The sequence below is a fragment of the Aptenodytes forsteri genome, unplaced genomic scaffold (assembly GCF_000699145.1).
Source record: "Aptenodytes forsteri isolate BGI_AS27 unplaced genomic scaffold, ASM69914v1 Scaffold82, whole genome shotgun sequence".
NCBI lineage: Eukaryota > Metazoa > Chordata > Aves > Sphenisciformes > Spheniscidae > Aptenodytes > Aptenodytes forsteri.
Window position 1 is genome coordinate 5,940,167 of NW_008795490.1, and position 20,653 is coordinate 5,960,819.

Below are 20,653 nucleotides of genomic sequence, written 5' to 3' on the forward strand. Positions count from 1 at the left end.
GAGGGCAGGGGATCCTCTGCTTCTTGTGGAGCCTCCATCTGCTGCCTTTGCCTCAGGGACGGTAGGGTGCGGCTCCACCAATCTATCTCCCTCTCACACTCCCGGATACTCCTCAACCTTTCCACTTGCTCCTTCAGCTCTGCCACCAGGCTGAGCAGATCATCCACCTGGTCACACCGCACACAGGTGGTGTCTCTGCTGCCCTCCGGTACAAGTTACAGCCTCAGGCACTCCCTGCGGCCAGAGACCTGGACAGCTGTATGCTTGCGTGAGGGCTCCGTCTGGGTCGCCATATTCTTTCTGGCGACGGCTTTCGGCCGAGTGGAAACCATAGCTAGTCCTCTTCTGGGAAGGCGACGACTACTAGTTGAGTTGGCCTCTAGAGCCAGGAGGGGGACCATACCTTGCCCACTTGCCTTCCCTGCACGCCCTGCCTGCGCGAACTGCCGCGCCACGCCCTTCTGACGCGCCACGCCCTGTTTGCCCACCCTGTTCGCCGTGCTCCCGGTCGCTCGTGCTCCCTGGGGGCTGCTCTTGTATGTGAGCAGACCAGAGGCAGGGGGGAAACACAGGAGGTTCCCTCTGAACATCAGGAAAGACTTCTTTACTGTGAGGGTGACTGAGCACTGGCACACGTTGCCCAGGGAGGTTGTGGAGTCTCCATCCTTGGAGATATTCAGAAGCCACCTGGATACAGTCCTGGGCAACTGGCTCTAGGTGACCCTGCTTCAGCAGGGTGATTGGACCAGATAATGTCCAGAGGTCCCTTCCAACCTCAGCCATTCTGTGATTCTGTTTGTGTGCCTCAGGGTCTAACTGTGTCTGCTCTATCACTGAGACCTCCCTTCCCTGCCCTCGCTCCGAAGTTGTGGAATCTTTAAGAGTTTGCCCCAGTGACTGTGGCCAAAAGAAACTTCCTTTCCCTTCCCCCCCCCCGCAATGTGTCCTTCCTGGATATATTTCATCAGTTATACAAGTTAATTGTGAAAAGTTTTGGGAACTTTGGAAGTTAAAAAGAAAATTTTGTCGTTCGTATTTGTGTGTGTATCAAATACATATGTGTGTGTGTCTGAATACTGCAGGTATCTATATGATACAGATATTTTATAGGAGTCCAATATAAAATCCTTAATCATAATGCTTTGATTACTGTAACAATAGTCCTTGTATCTTTTAAGTCATTTTGTGGCTTATTTTATTAACTTTTTTTCTTTTATTGTATGTGTGTGTGCTTTGTCTTGCAGAGTTGGAAGAATCCAGGGATTTCAAGCTTTGAATGATGGGCGTCTTACAGGATTACCACAGCTAAACTGAAAAGGCAGATGCAGCTCTGAGTACCAGATTGAGTGAGCTGGTGTGTGCACTGCATGTACATGAAAACGCACATGTTTTTGTCATCACATAGACTTACTCTTGCATATTCCTGAGAGCTTTGCAATTGATGAAAATTAATTTGAGAACCAGATGGAGCACCTTTACAGCACAGGAATCAGTAACCCATGGAAAGACACCTGCCAGTAATGTTCAACTTTCCACATGGTCTTCACTGGTGAAAAAAGTTTGCAAGAAGAGGAAGAAAAAACACCCTCTGCACAGAAAAAGCCTAATAAATACCTCCACAATCTAAATCAATAGCTGCGAGGGAAACAGAAGAATACAGAGGGTAGAGGAAACGGATTTTGTTATTGCAGAGGAATAATGTATGGTCTTTGGCACGTTTTGCTTTGGGCTCAATAGGTTGTGAATGGACTAATAAATCGTGACCACATGTTGAGTAATGATGACTGGAAGTAAATAAGTTGAGGAACTATGGGACAAGTCTGGGCATTGAACTGAGCAAACCTCGTCATCCTTCTTGAGTTAACCAGGTCATCAAACTTGCATATTCTTTCTCCCTCTCCTTTTTTCCTCTTTTCACTTAGTGTGGTATAAATACTAATTAATTGAGCTCATAAATGTTATTCAAATAAAACGATTGGAATACTTCATATGTTTCCTTCTTGTACAGCTGCAAATGTTGTGTCTGGAACTATGAATCTGTGCTGTAGACAAGCATCAAGAAGGAAAGATCCGATCAAACAAGCAAGGAAAATACCTAGAGAAATAGTGAACCCAGGAAGTCAGATTTTTAATGCTGCTTCTCTTTCTTTTTTAGATGATTATATTTCTTCCTTCCTTGAATTTTAGAAGATTTTTGAAAGAGTGCTTACTTGATGTGCTTTAATTCTGGCATTTGTTTTTTACGGTAGGATGAAAAGTCTGTGATTCCTTGTAGCAGAAAAAAGGGAAAAGTAAAGGAAAAACAGTTTGACATTTTAGCCTGTTTTGAAGGAGAGAGAACTTCATGGTTCACCTGAGGCAAACTTATCTGCTTTGAAAGCTAAAAGCTTTAGAGCATTTTTGATTCTGCTATAAATGAAGAGGGGGTTTCTTTTTCATTCGTGTGTGGCAGCAAAAAGTGGGAAAGCAGGCAAGATAGCGTGATAAACAGTTCAGGCTGTGTTGGGTCTCTGGTGGAAAAAAAGTGCTGCAATGAAAATTGGATTGGCTTTGGATTGCAAAAACTTTTGAGTCCAACGAGCGGTTCAGTACCAAGAGGGATTTCCCAGCTGGCCTGGCACACCAGTGCCTGCACAAGTTCGGGTCTGTTGTTTCGCACGGTTTGTGTGCCTTTTTTTCCCTTTATGCAATCTCTTTCAGCTTTAGCAGCAGAAATACATCAGATGGAAAAGATATGCCAGAGGGCAGCTTGGAAAAGATGAATGTCATATATATACATATATATGTATGTGCGTGTGTTTAAATTTCTGCAACTGAACTTTTGAAGAAAATCTGACTGGAGGAAATCTTAAAAGCCTTAAGTTACTTGAAACCTACACATTTGCAACTCTTTGTCTCTGGAATTGCATTACGCTAAACTGGAATCTCAGGCTGTATAAAGATTATATCAAGTTGAGCAAAAAGATGACTTAACCATTTCTTGAGCGCCTCTTATGAAGTAGCTGTTTCTCCAAAGGATAAGTGCACCCTCACTCTACAGACTCAGAAACAAAAATGAACCTGAATTTTTTTTTAAGTGTTACTTTTTCTTAGCCAACTGCCATCATCTTTTATAGAGGAATTTTTCACTATGCATTTGGTGGATATTTATAAACACTGACCCCATCCTCCTCCCTTTCAATGATCTATCCCAGGTCAGTCTTATCAATAAAAAAAAAAATTGATTTAAATTTTGTGCACTAGACATATTACTTTCTTATGTCAAAAAATAAAATATTTAAAAAGCATGTATGCAGCAGTGGAACATGGGCCTGTTCTTTGCAGCGATTCCAACATCCTCTGCCTCTCCTGGAAAGGGAGAGTCCCCAAAAGTGAGAAGGAGAAACCGGTGTGCAGGAGGCGGTACTATGAGGAAGGCTGGTTGGCAACAGGCAATGGCAGAGGAGTTGTAGGCGTCACTTTTACTTCCAGCCATTGCAGGAGGGACCGGAACACCCCTCAGAGAATCAACTTCAATTTGAGGGGCCACAACAGCGAGGTAAGCAAAATGTGTGTTACACTTTAAAGGAAATGATAGCAATCTTTTTTGTGTAGTATTTCTGCTTGAAATTTGACAGGGCGGTATGAAGGAGGCTCAGAACTGACCCAAATGTGATTGGGAACTTTCTAGTAAGTTCAAGTGCATGAGGCTGATGATGGAGAAGTTCTCTGGAAATGGGTGTGGTTTTGGTTTGGCCTATTTTCTCCTTCATTCCCCAGCACCTCCCAGTTTCTGGGCAAATTCAATAAATGTGTGTTAAGGGAGTTAAAAGTTGTGACAATTGACTGCTTTTACAGTGTTAAAAGTCTGGCGTGGAAGACTAATGGAAAGGCAGGGGAGTGGGAGAGGAGCTCAGTTGAAATCTGCCAGTTTTTCAGAAGCTGCAAACTGGAATGGCCCATGGCAGGGGATAGCTGTCGTCTCTAGAAAAACTTTTTTGTTAGAAAAAGGGGCAAGTGGGACTTCTCAGAAAAAATGTTAAGATGCCCTGCAGTAAAATACTGTAACTTCAGAGTGCAAGGCATTGTCCTGACTACAACGATACAAAAACTTTTCCATTTATTTTTTCTGAAAGGGATAAATCTGTTGGTAAAAGCTGGTATTTCAGCTGTGCTTTACCATCTTCCTGGCACCTATCTCTTTCTCTGCATGATGCTTCATGGAAAGCGCAGATGATGCCCAGTAGCATACAGAGTGTCTTGAGCTTTGTTTGTTTCTGCTTTTTAGTTAGGCTGTGTTTGGATGTGCTCTTTGAAAAGTATCTGTCCAAATCAAAGCTTTGCTCTTAGGTTAGTGGATGGAATGACATTGTATGTACTGAAATTAAAACCAAAGATACAATGTGGTTTTTCTTCTCTTTTGTGCTACTTACTCGTTGGGACTCTAATATACGTTGCCCTTTTGACATAAGCCGCACCAAAGATTTAGAGGTGGGTGGTTTTGGTTCTTGTGTTAACATTAATAACAATCCTCTTCTCAAGGAAAAAAGGGAGCAGGGGATAAATATTTAGTCTTAAATAATTGCTTCCACAGACTTTGTCTATATGCAGGCGCATGGGTGTATTGTAAATTATACAGACTTTTATATTTATAGACAAGAGACAGATTCATGTATATATTTGTATCAGGTTCATTCAAAAAATTACAGCCACCTTTTCCCAAAGGGAAGAATGATGTTTGAATCCAGCATTTTGTTTTGAGCCATCTCTAGTTGTCAGTGTAATTTTCAATTGCAAACTGTGTTTTATTTTTAAATGTGTGATACAATGATCACTTTTTATTTCTCCATATTTTCTTCCTTAACTTTTCCGTGAACCTGGGCACCTATTTTTCTCCTTTTGCATAATATGTGTCTTTGAAACAATGGAGGAAGTGGTGCTTATGGGAATGTGAAGTCTTGTTGCAGAACGTGGAAATACGAGACTAGGTTTAAGTATGTGCCAGTTAAGTGGAGAAGATGCTGATGTGCATGCTGCCCTTTGGTTTTGGCTAGTTTTGCTTTGTTTACTCAGTTGGCCATTAGATTCTCTTTCTGGGTCACTGCATCGTTGCTGTGTGGACTGAGCTGTGCTGTTTGCGCATCTTTTCACCTAACAGTGATTGGCATGAGAGAGACTCTCAAAGGAAAATGTTCTGCTTGAAATTTTTTTTTTTATTTGGGCACTTAAAATGTGCTGGGTCAAGCTTTTCATTAATAGAGAGTAGTGTTTCTGTAAATAATCTACCTGATAGCAGAAAATGTGTGAATGACCAGAATAGAGACTGCCAATTCATTTCTCTGTAAGGCACTAGAAAACTGGTATGGTGGGGTCAAAAATGTGTCAGAAATGGCTTTAGTGCATTTAGCTTCCTGTGATGAGTCTGTGGCTGCTATCAGATTTTCCTGCTGGCGTATTTTTTTGAGCATCTGTGTAGGTGAAGGTTCATCCTTACAAGATGGTGTGTTATGCAACACTCTTCACCAGGCTTACTGAATGTAATCCTTTTATAGGAGAATCCTACTGATTTTGGTAGGAATTAAACAGGATTTGTTAGTTGTTAAAGCTATATAGTTGAATGGACAACAAGATTTTTTCTTTAGAAAACACCTTTCCTTCTAAATCTGTCTGTTGAAACATTCTTTAAGAGAAAAAACATTGGACAGCACCGTTTATTGCTAATATTTGCATAAGAAGTAATAAATGGTTTGTTTTCCCATTCTCATGTTAAAAAGCAAGCCAACAGCAACCTTGTCTCTTCTGTGTACCACGTTATACAATGGAAAATGCTAATTCTGCAAGCATATCCTGGTATATGTGTCTGATTAAAGCTACGTTTGTTGTACAGAATGTGCCCAAAGGGATGTGATTGACTTAAAGTTTTAAGAGCCTGTGTGTTTCACTGACCAGTTCTAGGAGCATATTGTATTGTCTTGTTCTCAGAAATGGTGATTTATACCTCTACATATTTTTCTCTGGGATAAGGCTAGGGTGACACGTCAAGTTTATTGCTTTCCTGACATACATTGCTGCTTTAATGTTAGTATGCATTCAGTTATAACGTGTGAAATGCTGTAATGAACAGAGCACAGGAGGTGAAAATACAGAAGCTAAATGCTTTCCATTTGGGGTACAATTAGCAATATGCTGGGGGCAGAGCAGTACATTGTATTTCAGTTTTAGGGTAAAAATCTGGAAAAGGTAATGCAGCAGTGTTGTGCTTTTGGCAAGAACATGAAACTATTTTTAAGCGGGTCATGAAGGTGGATGCTAGTGATGTATTTTTGCTATGTTTTTATGATTGCTGAAGAGATTCACTGAAACCTCCTTTTGGTACACAGCTCCTTTTTTGACTGTAATAGCACACCTGTAGCATATCAGAACAAATAAGAATGAAGAATCCCCAGGACTGAATTACTGACACACATACTGCAGCGGTGGACTTGCTCCACCGCTTTGCTCCACGAATGACTCATTCCACTGAAAAATAATTGAGAATGAAATGCTTTGTAGCATAAGCCACGCTTGTGTTTTTACAATTGCTTCAAGGCTGGTTTTTAGAGTTAGCAACTAGGAAGTGGCTGCCATATTATTTTAATTAACAACCTCATTTTTTTGTAGTTTCTAAGGAGAACTACAGGGATTAAAATAAGCATATTCCATTTGTTCTGTGGCAAGAGGTGAAAATACTGCATTTTGTGATAGATCTTTTTTTTAACTTCGGCATTGCATTTACAGTCCTGAATCTCATTTACGTAAGGCTCAGCATTTTAAAAATGAAAATTTAAATGGGCACATATCAAAGGCAGAAGTAACTTTGATGCAGAAGGAAGGGGAAATGTGTGTTGTGCAGCAGTTGTGCAGCTACGACGTGTTTTGTGTGTTGTCGGAACACCTTGCATCTCTGGCCATGGGATGGGAGGTGTCTCCGTGAGGGTAGGTAGTGGACGGAGCAGATGTGAATGACTGCAGAGGCGCATGGTTCAGTTTGGCTTTGGAGCATTTCCCTTGGTCTGGGAGAACAAACTGGAGGAGGCTGGTGTTCAGTGGGTTTCTTAAGCCTGGCAGAAAGGTTGGAAGGAAGATGTGCCATTGTACCATAATGTGTGAATTAGCAGCCAGGGAGCACAAATGTGATGGCCTAAAATACCTTCCCCTCCCCTGCATGTGTAAATGCAGTGCTGTGCAGAAATTAAAGAGTGAAATTTAGAAGTCTGATTTTGACCTAACTTGACTTTCCTTGGCTGCACTGGGAGACAGTGTTAAAAAAGGAATTGAGCACATTCCTTTTATGACTCTTACTATTTCTGTGATAAATTAAGGATTAAATGAAGAATATCTGGTCACTTCAGCAAGGTCAGGGTTTCACTCAGTGTGATTACTAGGCTCTGAAACATGCCAGGCTGAACCTTTTTTTTATAATACCACGGAGGCACTGACTTTCAGCTTCTGGTCCATCCTGAGGTTTCTGGGGAGAGATTTTCAAGGGGATATATGAAAGATAATTAGAAAAAAAGCCCAAATTTATCCTCGGTGGGTTTCAATTAGCCTTACAGGGATCTTCCCTTCCAAGTGAAAAACGTACAGGATGTCTGCAAATCAAATTTGTTGGATGGTGCCACTGTAGGTATTTCTCTTAATGGGTTCTGTTGTGTCTAGTGTATTAAGGTGGTAACAGTTCCTATGGCACTTAATGTTTCTTAAATTATTAGTGTTTAAAAAAATGTTTTGCAGGTGTATATTTTTCTTTTCGCTGTGCTAACTAAAAAGACATCTTTGATATATTTAATAAGATTCAGTATGCTAATTGCTGGACTGAAGCATTAAAAAGTAGTGCAAGAATATGCAAATTCTGATGCAGTGAATTAAGTAACATGCTGAATACATTATTGAGTATGCATAGAGGTTTTTTACTGTAAACATAAAGTAAATTGCTCATTTAGTTACATTTGATGTTATTTGAGTGTCCTAAGTGCATGACTGCAGCTGCAAAACCCACCCTGTTTTGTTTAGCGCAGGATTTAGAAGTAGATAGGGACATAAACATATCTCAGCTGGACTGTCAAATGAATTATTTTTAGTTACAGCTTTTCAAAGGAATGCCGTCCTTTAAAAATACTCAATAAATGTTGCTTTTCATACTACAATAGTTATGGAAGTCTCTGCACAGTTCTTGCTGGACTGTCAAATGAATTATTTTTAGTTACAGCTTTTCAAAGGAATGCCGTCCCGTCCTTTAACTCAATAAATGTTGCTTTTCATACTACATTAGTTATGGAAGTCTCTGCACAGTTCTTGGTTTTGTTTTGTTTTAGAGTGGAAGGAGGTTACAAATCGTTTTTCCTGTTTTAAAAAGAAAGCTATTCTTTATTCTGTCCACCTTTTTGAGCCTGTATGTGAAAGTTCTGAGCAACTCTGGCAGAGCAGATTCTTTCCAGAAGTCTATTCCTTGCATAGGAAATACGCTTAAAAAACCAAACAAATAAACCTTTTCAGCAGTGTTTCTTGGTTTGTAGTGTTACTGATAAAAATATAGAAAAAAATACAGAATTTTTTTTTTTCCTGAAAACTTTGTCTGTTTTAATTGTAACTAGCATTTGAATGTTAAATGTGATTTTTATTATGATTCCTGGACAGAAAAAACAAGTCAGCATGTGAGTCTTGTCAGCATGGGTACCTCATATCAATTGTTGCCTTCAGACATGTCTGGAACAGTTGTTACTGATGCACACTTAAGGAATCTTGAGGTAAAGCGATACCATAATGATGCCTTTTGGCTATAGAAGCCTCAGTGGTACCAGACGTGCACTGATGTAAACTGCAGTGGTACTGCAGATCATATGTCATTCTTTTCTGTCACTGCACACAGAAGACAGGACAAGGTTAGTTGGCAGAAATATTACCTTTTTGTTAAAGCAAGCTAGTATAATTGGAAAAGACAGACAAGCTTTTGGGCATACAAAGTTCTGAAGAAGGACTTGTATTTCTGAAAGCTTGCCTAGTTTGTACAACCCTGCTAGCTGATGCAACACTAAATCTGTCTACAAACCATGCCCTTCCTCTGTCCTTAAACTATTATGGCTATAGCAAAATAGTGCTGCAGAGAGAGGCAGTGCTTCTGTGGGAAGTTACTTGCAGGAGAATAGGTCCTGCATCTGACTGGGCTGGCTCTGTTAAATTTGTATTGTGACTAGTATTTCCAGGCTTTTCTCACTAGTTATTTTCAGAAAGAACAAACACATTGGGATTTCATGCAGGTTCTTTATTTTACCTTCTTGAACTGTCTGCTCTGCACTTGGTCTGGGTGCTTGAGTGCTTTATTTTCTTAAAGCAAGTATTAAAAGAGCCAAAATACATTTTGATCCCCTTTGTTAGTCTTTTTCTTTCCGATCTTTTAAAATAATTACTTTTAAATCAAACTTTTGATGAAGCTTAAATATGCTCTGTGGCATGCAAGAAGTGTCTTTCATAGCCTTCTCTTAAGAGAATTAGCAAAGAAAATAAATGGAGCTGGAAGTTGGAAGGCATTGATCCGCTTCCCTTAACTGCGGAATAGCAGTCCTGCTGCTTCCCATTTCTGTGCCCTATATCAGCGTGCAAACCCCAAAGTATGGCCTAAACTGTACTGGTACACCTTCTGTATAGTTTGTTCATTCTAAGAAGTGTGACCACTTTCAATGTGTCTTTTATCTTTCCTTTGTATTATTGTTTGTTCCAGCCACACTCAGCTTCTACTTCCACAAAGATTTGGCCCTTTCTGTCTGTCTGTCTGTCTCTTTCATTTGCCTCAGAACCCCAGCCTCTCTATAAGCTCTCCAAGTTCAGGGAGGGTTGGCTGCTCAGTGCACTCTCCTCTTACTGAGGTACAAAATTATATTTGTTCTTACACAGTCACGTGGCTTTGAAGCAAACCACCCAATATTGCTACAACTGTAGTTGAGTAATGAGAGTTGGTAGTGCTGCACTGATGTGCTTCTTGAAAGTTGCTTTTGTACATCATGTGTACGCAGTGTGTTTCCTGCAAAGGATAGGTCATCTGCTCAGGAAAATTTTAAATTACAGTTTTTCTCTTTTCTTTTAATAAGCATCTAGAAAATCATCCCTCAAGGCTGGGTAAAAGAGGAGTATGTAACATGAGAACAGTATTGTCAGCTTTTAAATAAAACTAATTATATTTGTAAGCAGGTCATCAATGCGGTTTTACATTTTACTGTGCTATAACGCGTGGCTAGTTTTGTTGTTAGATAATTCTACTCAAAAAAGTTTGAAGTGGAATCAAACTCACCTTTATCAGAAATGAACCCTAAGCTTTTATTCATGTTAAATTGTTGAAAGATAACAACGTGCATATTTCAAGATACTGATATGCCCAAGGGACATTTCTTGCGTTTTGAATTGGGGTGAAGATACTCTATTGCTCTGAATAGGAGCAGTTGTTCAGCATGATAATTTGGGTGTTCAAGGAAAATAAGTGCATTTGCTTTAACAAAAGTTTAATGATGAGGACCTATGGATGTAGTGAATAGGTGAGATTACTACTAACAGTTGATACCTAAGCTTGGAATAGGAGCATCTTCTGAATAAGGAAGGTCACAACTCAATGTGTAATTCTGAAGGCCTTGTTTATGCATACATACATACGGAGCATCTGAATAGTGGAGAAATCAGGTTTTATGATAGCATTTCTGAGCCATAATAATCATTAAGGGCGCTGCCTCGGTTTGAACAGTTCCCAGAGGAATTAATCAAATTACAGATAGTCTGAGCAGATAAGATACCCATTACAAACCATAAACATTTCACAATATAATTGAACATAGAGCACCAAGTAATTACTTATCAAGTAGAGCTAGAATGTAGTAGGACAGACAAAAGAAATTTTATAGGCACTTTTCCTTGGGCAACCAGCATCTCTGCGCTGATAGCAATCTTTTATGAACATGTGTGAACTTCTGAGGGAGTTCTCAGTATTCTCTTTGCATTAGGAACTTCTTTAAGGAGAAGTAATCCACCTGCATAACAAAAATGTTACAGGAAGTAATGAAAATGAAGTTGAATTGGGGAATTTTTTGTGAATTTTCAAAAAGAAGCGCTGGTTTTAAGTTCTCAAAATAGAATTGTGATGTTCCAGTTCTGGAATTATTTGACAAATTAGTATATTGGAAAATAGTATCCTTATGCATTCCTCAATTTTTTGCATTTTAAGGAAATGAAATGTACATAGATGACTTCATTAATGAAGAAAACACAGCTTTGTTTAGCCTGGTCAGAATGTAATGAAGGTGCAAAGTACAGTGGATTTATTCCCTTATTCAAAAGGGACACTGGCAGGAAGGAGTTTACACCCCTTGCCCTGATTAACAGCAGGGTTCTCAGGTTGGTGGAAGATGTGCGTTGGTGGAGCCTGATTTGGCAATTTTGGTTGTTCTCTGCAGACAACGCTGTCTCCCATAAGATTCTCATAGACAAGCTGTTGATGTACAGACTGGATAAGCAGACAGTGGGGTGGATTGAAAAGTGGCTTAATGGCCAGGCCCAGAGGGTGGTGATCAGTGGCACAAAGTCTAGTTGGAGGGCAGTGACTAGTGGTGTACCCCAGGGATCAATACGGGGTCCAGTCCTGTTTGACATCTTCATTAATGATCTGGATGATGGGGCAGAGTTTACCCTCAGTGAGTTTGCAGATGACACCTAACTGAGAGGAGTGGCTGATACGCCAGAGGGTCGTGCTGCCATCCAGAGGGACCTTGACAGACTGGAGAAATGGGCTGACAGGAACCTCATGAAGTTCAACAAGAAGTGCAAAGTCCTGCACCTGGGGAGGAAGAACCCCATGCACCAATATATGCTGGGGACCACCCATCTGGAAAGCATCTTTGCAGAAAAGCGCCTGGGGGTCCTGGTGGATGCCAAGTTGAACATGAGTGAGCAATGTGCCCGTGTGGCAAAGAAGGCAGACGGTGTCCTCAGCTGCATTAGGAGAAGTATTGCCAGCAGGTTGAGGGAGGTGATCCTTCCCCTCTGCGCAGCACCGGTGAGACAACACCTGGAGGAGTGTGTCCAGTTCTGGGGGACTCCCCAGTACAAAAGACACATGGACATACTGGAGAGAGTTCAATGAAAGGCCACAAGGATGATGGGGGGACTGGAGCACCTCACATATGAGGAAAGGCTGAGAGAGCTGGGACTGTTCAGCCTGAAGAGAAGGCTCAGGAGGATCTTACTAATGTATATAAATGCCTGAAGGGAGAGTGCAAAGAAGATGGAGCCAGGCTTTTTTCAGTAGTGCCCATTGCCTCTGTCACTGGGCTCAAACTAAACCGCAGGAGGTTCCCTGTGAACATCAGGCAACACTTTTCACTGTGAGGGCAACTGCCTCAGGTTGCCCAGAGAGGTTGTGTGGTCTCCATCCTTGGAAATATTCAAAAGCCATCTGAACATGGTCCTGGGCAACCAACTCTGTGTCCCTGCTTGAACAGGGAGCTTGGACCTTCCAGAGGTTCCTTCCAACCCCAACCATTGTGTGATTCTGTAAAATCTGTTTGTAAATCTATGTGAAATCCTTTGCACCTAAACTGGTGGAGCAACATCAAAAACCACAAATCTTGAAGGTGGGCAGGAAGTGCTAAATATGCAAAAGTGTGGAGAGAAGCCATTCAAGTTTGGCTAAAATGAGGGAACAAACTGATGTGCTAGAAGAGGCAGAGAGCATTTTTCTGAGGATAAATCCAGATGATAATCCAAGTAGTCAAGCAGTTGGAGAGCATAGTCAAAATTATAGGAATTATAGGCAGAGATAATTAAAATGCAGAAGAAAGCCATAGCTGTTGGATGTGAGGGTAACTTCACAAAAGAAGCAGAATTTGGGAAGGAGAATTGTCACTAAGCTGAAGAGGAGAAGAAACTGTTTAGATGGCACAAGCCATGCCCCTTGGAAAGAAGTTTTAGAAGAAGCTGCAGAGCACAAGTCTGTTGTAAGCTATAGAAATCTGCAGCCCTGCTTAAAACAAAGTAATAAAAAACAGCTAAATGTAGACAGTGAAAGATCTAACTTCTGGAGGAAATTGTATCACAAGATAGCAGTGCCCTAATTACTGAGTTGGCTCATCTGTGTATAAAATGAGAAAATGGCAAGTAACTGTTTCGTCAAGGAGAGACAAGGCAAAACTGTGAAGAAACCTGCAGCAACAGGTCATCACTGCCTAGGATAGGTGTGTAAATGTACCTGCGTATGTGCAGGAGAGGCAGGCGTAGTGGAGTAGAGCCAGTCTCAGAAATGTTGTCCAAGCTGAGAATGACACTGGTGTTTGTGAAGCTGAGCAAATGTGGGGGGGATCTGGCGTTCACTGACAGTCAGCAGAAGGTAGCAGTCAGTTCCACAGATGTAGTTTCCAGAGGGGATAATGGCCAGCAGCAGAAGACGCAAGTGAAGGATGATTATTGGCCGTATGGTGACCTCCTGAAATTCATGTCGAGTAGTGTCCTGGAGAGGGGGCCAAGCATAGGGACCTGCAAGAGGCGTTGGAGAAGTTGAGGAAGAGGGAGTGTTTCAGCCTCCTGAAGAAGAAATCCATCATCTGAGTAAAATGGAAAAAAGAAAGACAGAGGGTTCTTCCACCCAGGAAAGAGACAGCTCTAAAGCCTTTAACCTGAAAAGAGCTAGAGGAAGTTGAGTTTCACAGAAAACCTGATTCCACCAAAAGGAATGAATGAAGGTCATTCTTCAGGTAGAGACACAACAGAGAATTACGTCAGTGGGAAAAAAGAAAGGTAGGAAGGAGACTCAAATAGGCTTGATTATTCAATTACAAATATTAAAAATAAAGACATGTTTGTAATTTCTAGCTACCCTAATGAGGACCTTTCTTATGGAATGACCTTATCTTTAAAGAGTGCACATGTGAAGATATCCCAAAAAGCTGTTTTGGGGATGCAATGAGACAGCTTTCTCATGCTCTGCTATTGGTAAAAGGAGTGTTGATTGCACTCTAGAGAGCTTAGTTTACAAGGGATACAAGCAGGCCTTTACCTTAGGATGTTTCACACTTTACTTTCAGCTAGCTTCATAAAATATAAAACAAATGTGTTATATTGAGCTAAAAATTCATATGGAGCTCGATAAATGTGCAAATAGATGAGATGTACAATAACATATGATACTGTTTTAAATGAGAGCATAGCATTTTTTATAGTAACCTTTGAATATTCTTATTTTCTAACTAACAATTCTTCAAATCTGTTGTGAATAGGCATGAATCACATACTAACCAAAGGAGTAAGCTTTCTGTCCTTGTATTTTGCCTATTCAGCTGTTTTGTTTTGAAGGAAATAACGTCTGCTCTTACTATGGCTGTTCACGTGCTTTCAGTGTTTCTTTCCTACAAGTTCCCCATTTTTAGTGCCGTAAAGACTCAATAATAATGGCTGAAACTAAACTAGAAACAGCTTTTTGATATATGTACCCAAGATGAAAATTATTGCTGTGCACTAGGCATTTTGTTACTTGAGATATTTTATCAAGGTAGTTTCTGAGCGTGACGCTTTTGTACTGAAATGCACAGAGATTTAGTCGCAAGTGTATGTCCTGTCTGAAAATAAGATTAGACTTAAAAGATTTTAAGCTTGATGGTTTTGGGTAGCTGTTATTTTTAAGTTTCTTGTGTCCTTTATGTTTATAATCTTCAGGACAGAAATTTGAAAGCTTTTTAATACTGAAGGCACTCTTACTACCAGTAGTATTAGAAATAGCCTGCTATAAAAATGTTATTTTTAAATTATTGGTGCAAATAGTAGCAGCACCTGAATTATTCGCATTATTTCTACTCACTCCATAGAAGTTGTAAGGTTTCCTGTATTACTATTGTACTGCTGAAAAACAGAGAATTTCACATGATAAGCATACATTATTATTTTTGCTGGCATTTATTCAAGCAGGGGTTTCTGTTAATTTGATGTAGGGATCTGATATGGAATTAATTACACGTTAAGTGGTAGCAGCGTCCATGAGAGCAGGCAAAGAGCTGAGGATTTCGGTAGAAGTGGGAATGGGCAGACCCCGGGGAACAGGGCAGCCTGAATGGTAGGGTGGGAGTTTGGGACTGTTTGGATGCGAGACACAGGGGTACCTGGAGGGGACGGGAGGCAGAGAGAGGGCAGGCCTGCCTGCTGCTTTTCTAATGAGACTTTCTGCCAGGCCCTGGGCTTGGACCTATGGTTCTGAGGTCCTGAATTCCCCTTGATTCATAAACAGCTATCAGATGTGGTCAAAATATCTTTATCCTCTGTAGTGAGTGATCCAAACCAGAGATGACAACTTTAATAGCTGTTGGTTAAATGTAAATAGTAGATATCAGTCCTGTTCATCATTTTGTGCATTGATGGTGGATGTCAGGAGCAACATGTAGGTATTTCCTATTTCTTTTGTAAAGCTTGAGCAATTTGTCAGACAGCCATTGTGTATCAGAGAGAAACATTAAGCTATCAGAAATTATGAAATGTCAGCATTACCTACAGTTGATTTACCATGTCAGTTCATTTCTTTGAATGTGTTGCTGCATACATATTATGATTCAGTTTTCAATTACCTGAACACAGACCTTTTTTTTGACTCCTTGGAATTCTCTTCCCTTCAGTGCCTGGATGGTGCCTGTGGGTGAGGGAAAGTTGCCTAACAAACTCTGTATTACTTGTTTTGGAAATCAGTAAGTGTGCGGTGAAGGGCATGAAGAAAAGTCAAGTCCTGTGGTTGAGGCAGCTGAACATGGCTGTGGAGGATTGTTTTTTTAACTGAGCTTTTCACCATAACCAGGACGTATTTCTCATTTTCTGCATAATGGTAGTAATCATTTTGCTATCTTTGGAACTGTGAAGATGAATTAATTAATTTTCATTAAATGCTCAGGTACTATAATTCTACACACGTTGCCACCATTTTTTGGTCTTAAAGCATTTGCTTTTGTGACTCTAATCTTGATATTCTTCTGGGGATTTGATTTCACAAGCCAATTTTAAAATAAATTTTCATGAGTCATCTTCAGAGTAATATTTGGCCCCACAGCACGTGGGCACCAGTGCAGTGTTTTTGTGGTATATATCTAGCTGATCTTGAGGGATTCCTTGATGGACAGCATAGCTAACTTCAAAACTTGAGACTTTAGATGTATAGCAGTCAGAGTAAGGGGATTTTTAGTTGTGTTTTACATCCAGCTCATTGTGATTCCGTCAGTTTGTCAGCTTAGAAATCACCTGTTCGGAGCTTCAGAACAATCGTAATGATGCAGATTGTGCCCAGAGGATGTATAACACGATTCCTGTTAATGGGAGGTTTTAATAGTTGAGTTCAGTGTTGTTGTTGATGATAGCATTAGAGATGTTAGATCTAACTTGTCCTATTGAGCTTGACTTTTAAAGTGTTCTAAAAAAATTCTGTGATGTACTTATATGCTGCAGTGATTATTAAGACTGAGAATCACAGGCATTTAATTGAACATGAAACATGGTAGTGTGACTCCCTTGGGTAGGCATGAAAGCTAGAAGAAAGTCGGCTAGTACATGGAGTGAAGTTTCTTATTGTCAATTAACTCCAGAATCGCTTGAGAAAATGCAGAGTTTGTCAGGAAACTTACTGTATCCTCACCAGTACTGCAAATACCACCTCGGTCTGAAAAATCAAGTTGAGCTCTTAATCCTCAACAGTAATCAAGGGGTTTTAGGTTAATGTAGATTAGCTCTCCTATATCATCTGTCTAACATGGTATCTCCAGTGGGTTTAAGCAGGTATAATGGAACTGTTGAATTTATGAGTAAAGAGATCCCTTTGGTTTTGAAAGCAACAAAAGCATGTAATCTTTTCTCTTTACTATGCTAACTCTGCGGTGTTAACTTTTTATCTTGAATGTCAGCAGAGGTGAGTTTTGAATACACATGGGGAGCAAATTTATTGAGTAAAGAGTTGCTACTGTTAAACAAATCACCCTTAAGGCTGCATTTTAAAGCCCTTATATTGCCAGAATGAGGCAGAGGCCCATAAAAAGCCTTACAGAAGGTGTGTGAACTTTAAAAAGGGGGTAAAACATCTTTTTAAATGCCCTTTATACTTGCAGGTGGTTGTGGAGGGTGCTTTTTTGGGTTCACTGTCCAATGTGAAGATGGTTGATTTTCCAAATTATTTTTACAAGTGTTCTTTAGCAATGACAATTCCATCATACTGTGCTGTGGCACTCGTGGATAACTTCTATCAATATAGATTTAGCTACCATTCTTGTGAAATTGAATTTTTCCTTCATAATTTTCCTCAATAGCAAAAGATGGGTTATTATTTTTTAAATATTCGTGTGGACAGCACTGGTTTTAGTGGAGCGTGTTAGATTATGTAAAATAGTACTCCAGTCTGGTGATAATGACAACTTTCTATTTGCCTTTTTTTACAATTTGAAAGTATTTGAACGAATCTAGTCTGGTGATGTTTGGGTTTTTTTACAATTTGAAAGTATTTGAACGTCTTCACTTAAAATACAATTTTCAAAAGCCATTTCGCTCACTCCTCTTAATCTTTATAATTCTGCTTAAAGAAAGTAGTCTGCTGCTTTCTTCATTCACTACTTGGCATAAGTAGGGAGGGGAAACCTTGAAAAGACTTAAAATAAAATTGAAGACACAGATTTTCCATTTCTGTGAGCCAATAGTAGTCTAAGTTGAAAATAAGAGGCTTGTTTTTGAGGATTTTTGATTAGCTGAAATTTTTTTGAACAGCTCTAATCATGACAATCACATAATTGTTTGACAGAAGGCTGCTCACCAATTTGTATTCATTTTCAGGTGGTTATTAGCAAGCTAATAACTCTGGATGCTGTTTTGAAATTTCCTGTCACTTCTTGCCATTGTCAATGGAAGCAGTAGGTGTCACTCCAAGGGATCAGCCTGGCATTTTATACCACATTTCTCAGAGGCAGTGATGAGGAGTGCAGTTTATCTAGACCAGTGATGCCCAATCTTTCTACCTAGATGAACTGATACCTTATTCAAGTGTTAAGAGAAAATTGTGTGCTTTGGCTCCTCCTCTGCCGCATGACTGGACTTTGTGTGGTGCACTACAGCCATGTACTTTCCAGAAGCAATAAAAATAAATAGGTAGCTTCTACCAGCGAGTTATATTTGGCCCTCAGGTGGAAGTTACCTGAGCAGCAGCTGTAGAATATGCTCATTACCATGCTTTGCTGAAGGTGGTACAAATGTGGAGCCCAGGTGCTTCGTAATGGCTGTGCTAAGGAATGAGATTTGGCTGCCCTTCTCCTCTGTGTTGTTACCACCAGCACTGATAAATTGTTCTGCCTTCCACAGCTGCAAGAGCCACTGCATGTTTACAGTGGTAGCACTCTGTCTTGCGGGTAGCTGGAGTTGACCTGTCACTGGAGACAGCCTATTCCTGAAGCTGAGTTGTAGCAGAAGCTCTTTGTTTGCTGCCCCCATTTTGCAGGGTTTTCGTCAGTGAAGGGTCCCAGCAGTAAGAGACCGAGTCAAGCTACAGAGTGGAAAAGACCGAGGCAGGATCTCTCAGTCACAAGGTTGCCAAACCATCTGACATCAAAAAGCTGTTAAAACTTACAAGTATATGACAAACTGTAGTGCAAATAGCATGCTGGGTCTTTTAGAATATTCATCTATTTTATGATCTCCCTTTTATAAATAAAGCTATATAATAAAGCGCTCCAGGGTCCTTTCAGACGAAAGGCATTAGATAATGGCGCCTTTGGATGTTTACCTCTTGTCTGGGCCTGTTAATTCATTTATCACTGAAATGCTTTATTGCAACAACTCTGTTCTTGCCCATGTGTGGTGTGAAACTGTTTGAATGTCATCCTTATTTATTTTAGCTCATTTATTAAGTTGCTATTGTGAGGCATCTATGGCCTGAATTAAAACAGATACGAAACACTAAAACCAAATCTCTACATAAAACTGCCAAATAAAATAGATAGCCAGGCAAGATTAAAAATAAATAAATAAATAAAAAATCAGGCACAAGGACAAGCCCAACAGCCCTCTTGCGAACCACCCACAAAGGGATTAGTTCCCAGCTAAATAAATAAAATCAGGCACAAGGACAAGCCCAACAGCCCTCTTGCGAACCACCCACAAAGGGATTAGTTCCCAGCTATTCAAAGGAATGGGAAAAACATGGGTAGCAGATAAAAGAGCAAAGGGAGGAGACCCAAAATAGATAAAAATAGCGCAGCTGAAATAAACAAGTCTTGCAGTAAAGCTGGCCAGAAAAGGGGAAGAAAAGAAGTGCATGCTGAAATCTTACACAGAAGTGTCAGTTGTTACACAGGGGTGGAAGTCACGGTGCAATGTGGCATCCCGAGCCTGGATCTGATCCGGAGCAGGCAGAGTACCTCGCTGACATGCAGCCCACAGGCTTCAGTTTGGTTTTGCCTGGCTATTTCAACCTGCCCATGAATGACCAGCTGCAAGGAAGGAGACAGCAATGCTGATGCAAGTCAGAAAGCTGCTCTTCCGAAACACAGGTTTGCTTTCTTTGGTTGGAATTACAGTATCAGGGCCCTTATCCACCCATTAAGTACGGAAGACACAAGTACTGAAGCATTTTGCAGGATGAGGTCTAGAAGTTGTAAAAAGATGCATCCTTCTGAGGTTTTGGGTTTTACTGGCCTTGCTGATTTCTTCTCATCTTTCCCAAGAAAAGCCCTTTGTAGCCATCAGAATGCTATAGGTAAATGAAGACCAAGTACAAGGGCTTATCTAAAACATCCCCTTTTTAACAGATTATTTCTCCATAAATGGACCCTACTTGTTATAAGACCTTTTAAATGAAATCTGTGTTGCTGCCATGTTTGTAATCTGAACTGTAATCCTTCACCTGTGCCAAATTATTGTCCCCAAACAGGTTAAATTATTGAGGGCAGGAAAAGAGTCTAACATGGGACCTGGCATTTTTGGTAGGGTCCACCCATGCTCCCAGCTCTAAATTTCAAAACAAACACACCCTGAACATTATGCTGCTCTTTTATTATCCTTCTGGCAACCCGTGTTTGGTTTCTGCTTTGCATAGCTGCCACTCAGCTCTAAATCAAAACAAACACACCCTGAACATTATGCTGCTCTTTTATTATCCTTCTGGCAACCCGTGTGTGGTTTCTGCTTTGCATAGCTGCCACTTTATGGGATTCTTACTGACAGTTATTTTTTCCACTTGGCCCATTTAGGTATCTTTTTAAATGGTACAAATAAATAAATAATAATAATTAAATATATCTTTAGTTCCACTGCTGGTTTTCCTCAGGCAGCATTCCTGTAGTTTTCTCTCCCTTCCTCCCCCCTTGCAGTAATACCCTTTTGTATTAAAAATATTTTAATAGTAATGTTACCATATTTTGCCCTTTCTTCCTTCATTCCTTTTGAATCTCTATGTGAAATCGGTGCTTGTGAATGCTGGAAGTTGACTGTCCTGGAGGATAATTAGAGAGATACCGGGCAGGGTGGATGTACAAAAAGACAGCAGTTGTAAGAACTCCCATGTCTTGTTCTCTGCGACCCTTAAGGTTTATGCTCACCTGTTGCCAGTGGTCCTGGTGCAATCCCCAGTGCTGATGCTGGGGCAGCTCCTTTGTCGAAT

At 40.4% G+C, this 20,653-nt stretch overlaps 1 protein-coding gene across 1 annotated transcript in view; it reads left to right on the forward strand.

Annotated features, from left to right (window-relative positions):
- Window positions 1-1,246: 1,246 nt before the first annotated feature.
- TULP4 (tubby like protein 4) overlaps window positions 1,247-20,653 on the forward strand; it is a 128,442-nt gene continuing 109,035 nt past the window's right edge. The window contains exon 1 of the mRNA XM_009281556.2: window positions 1,247-3,538. Coding sequence (XP_009279831.1) covers window positions 3,287-3,538 — 252 coding nt within the window. The 5' untranslated portion in view covers window positions 1,247-3,286. The remainder of the gene's footprint in view (window positions 3,539-20,653) is intronic.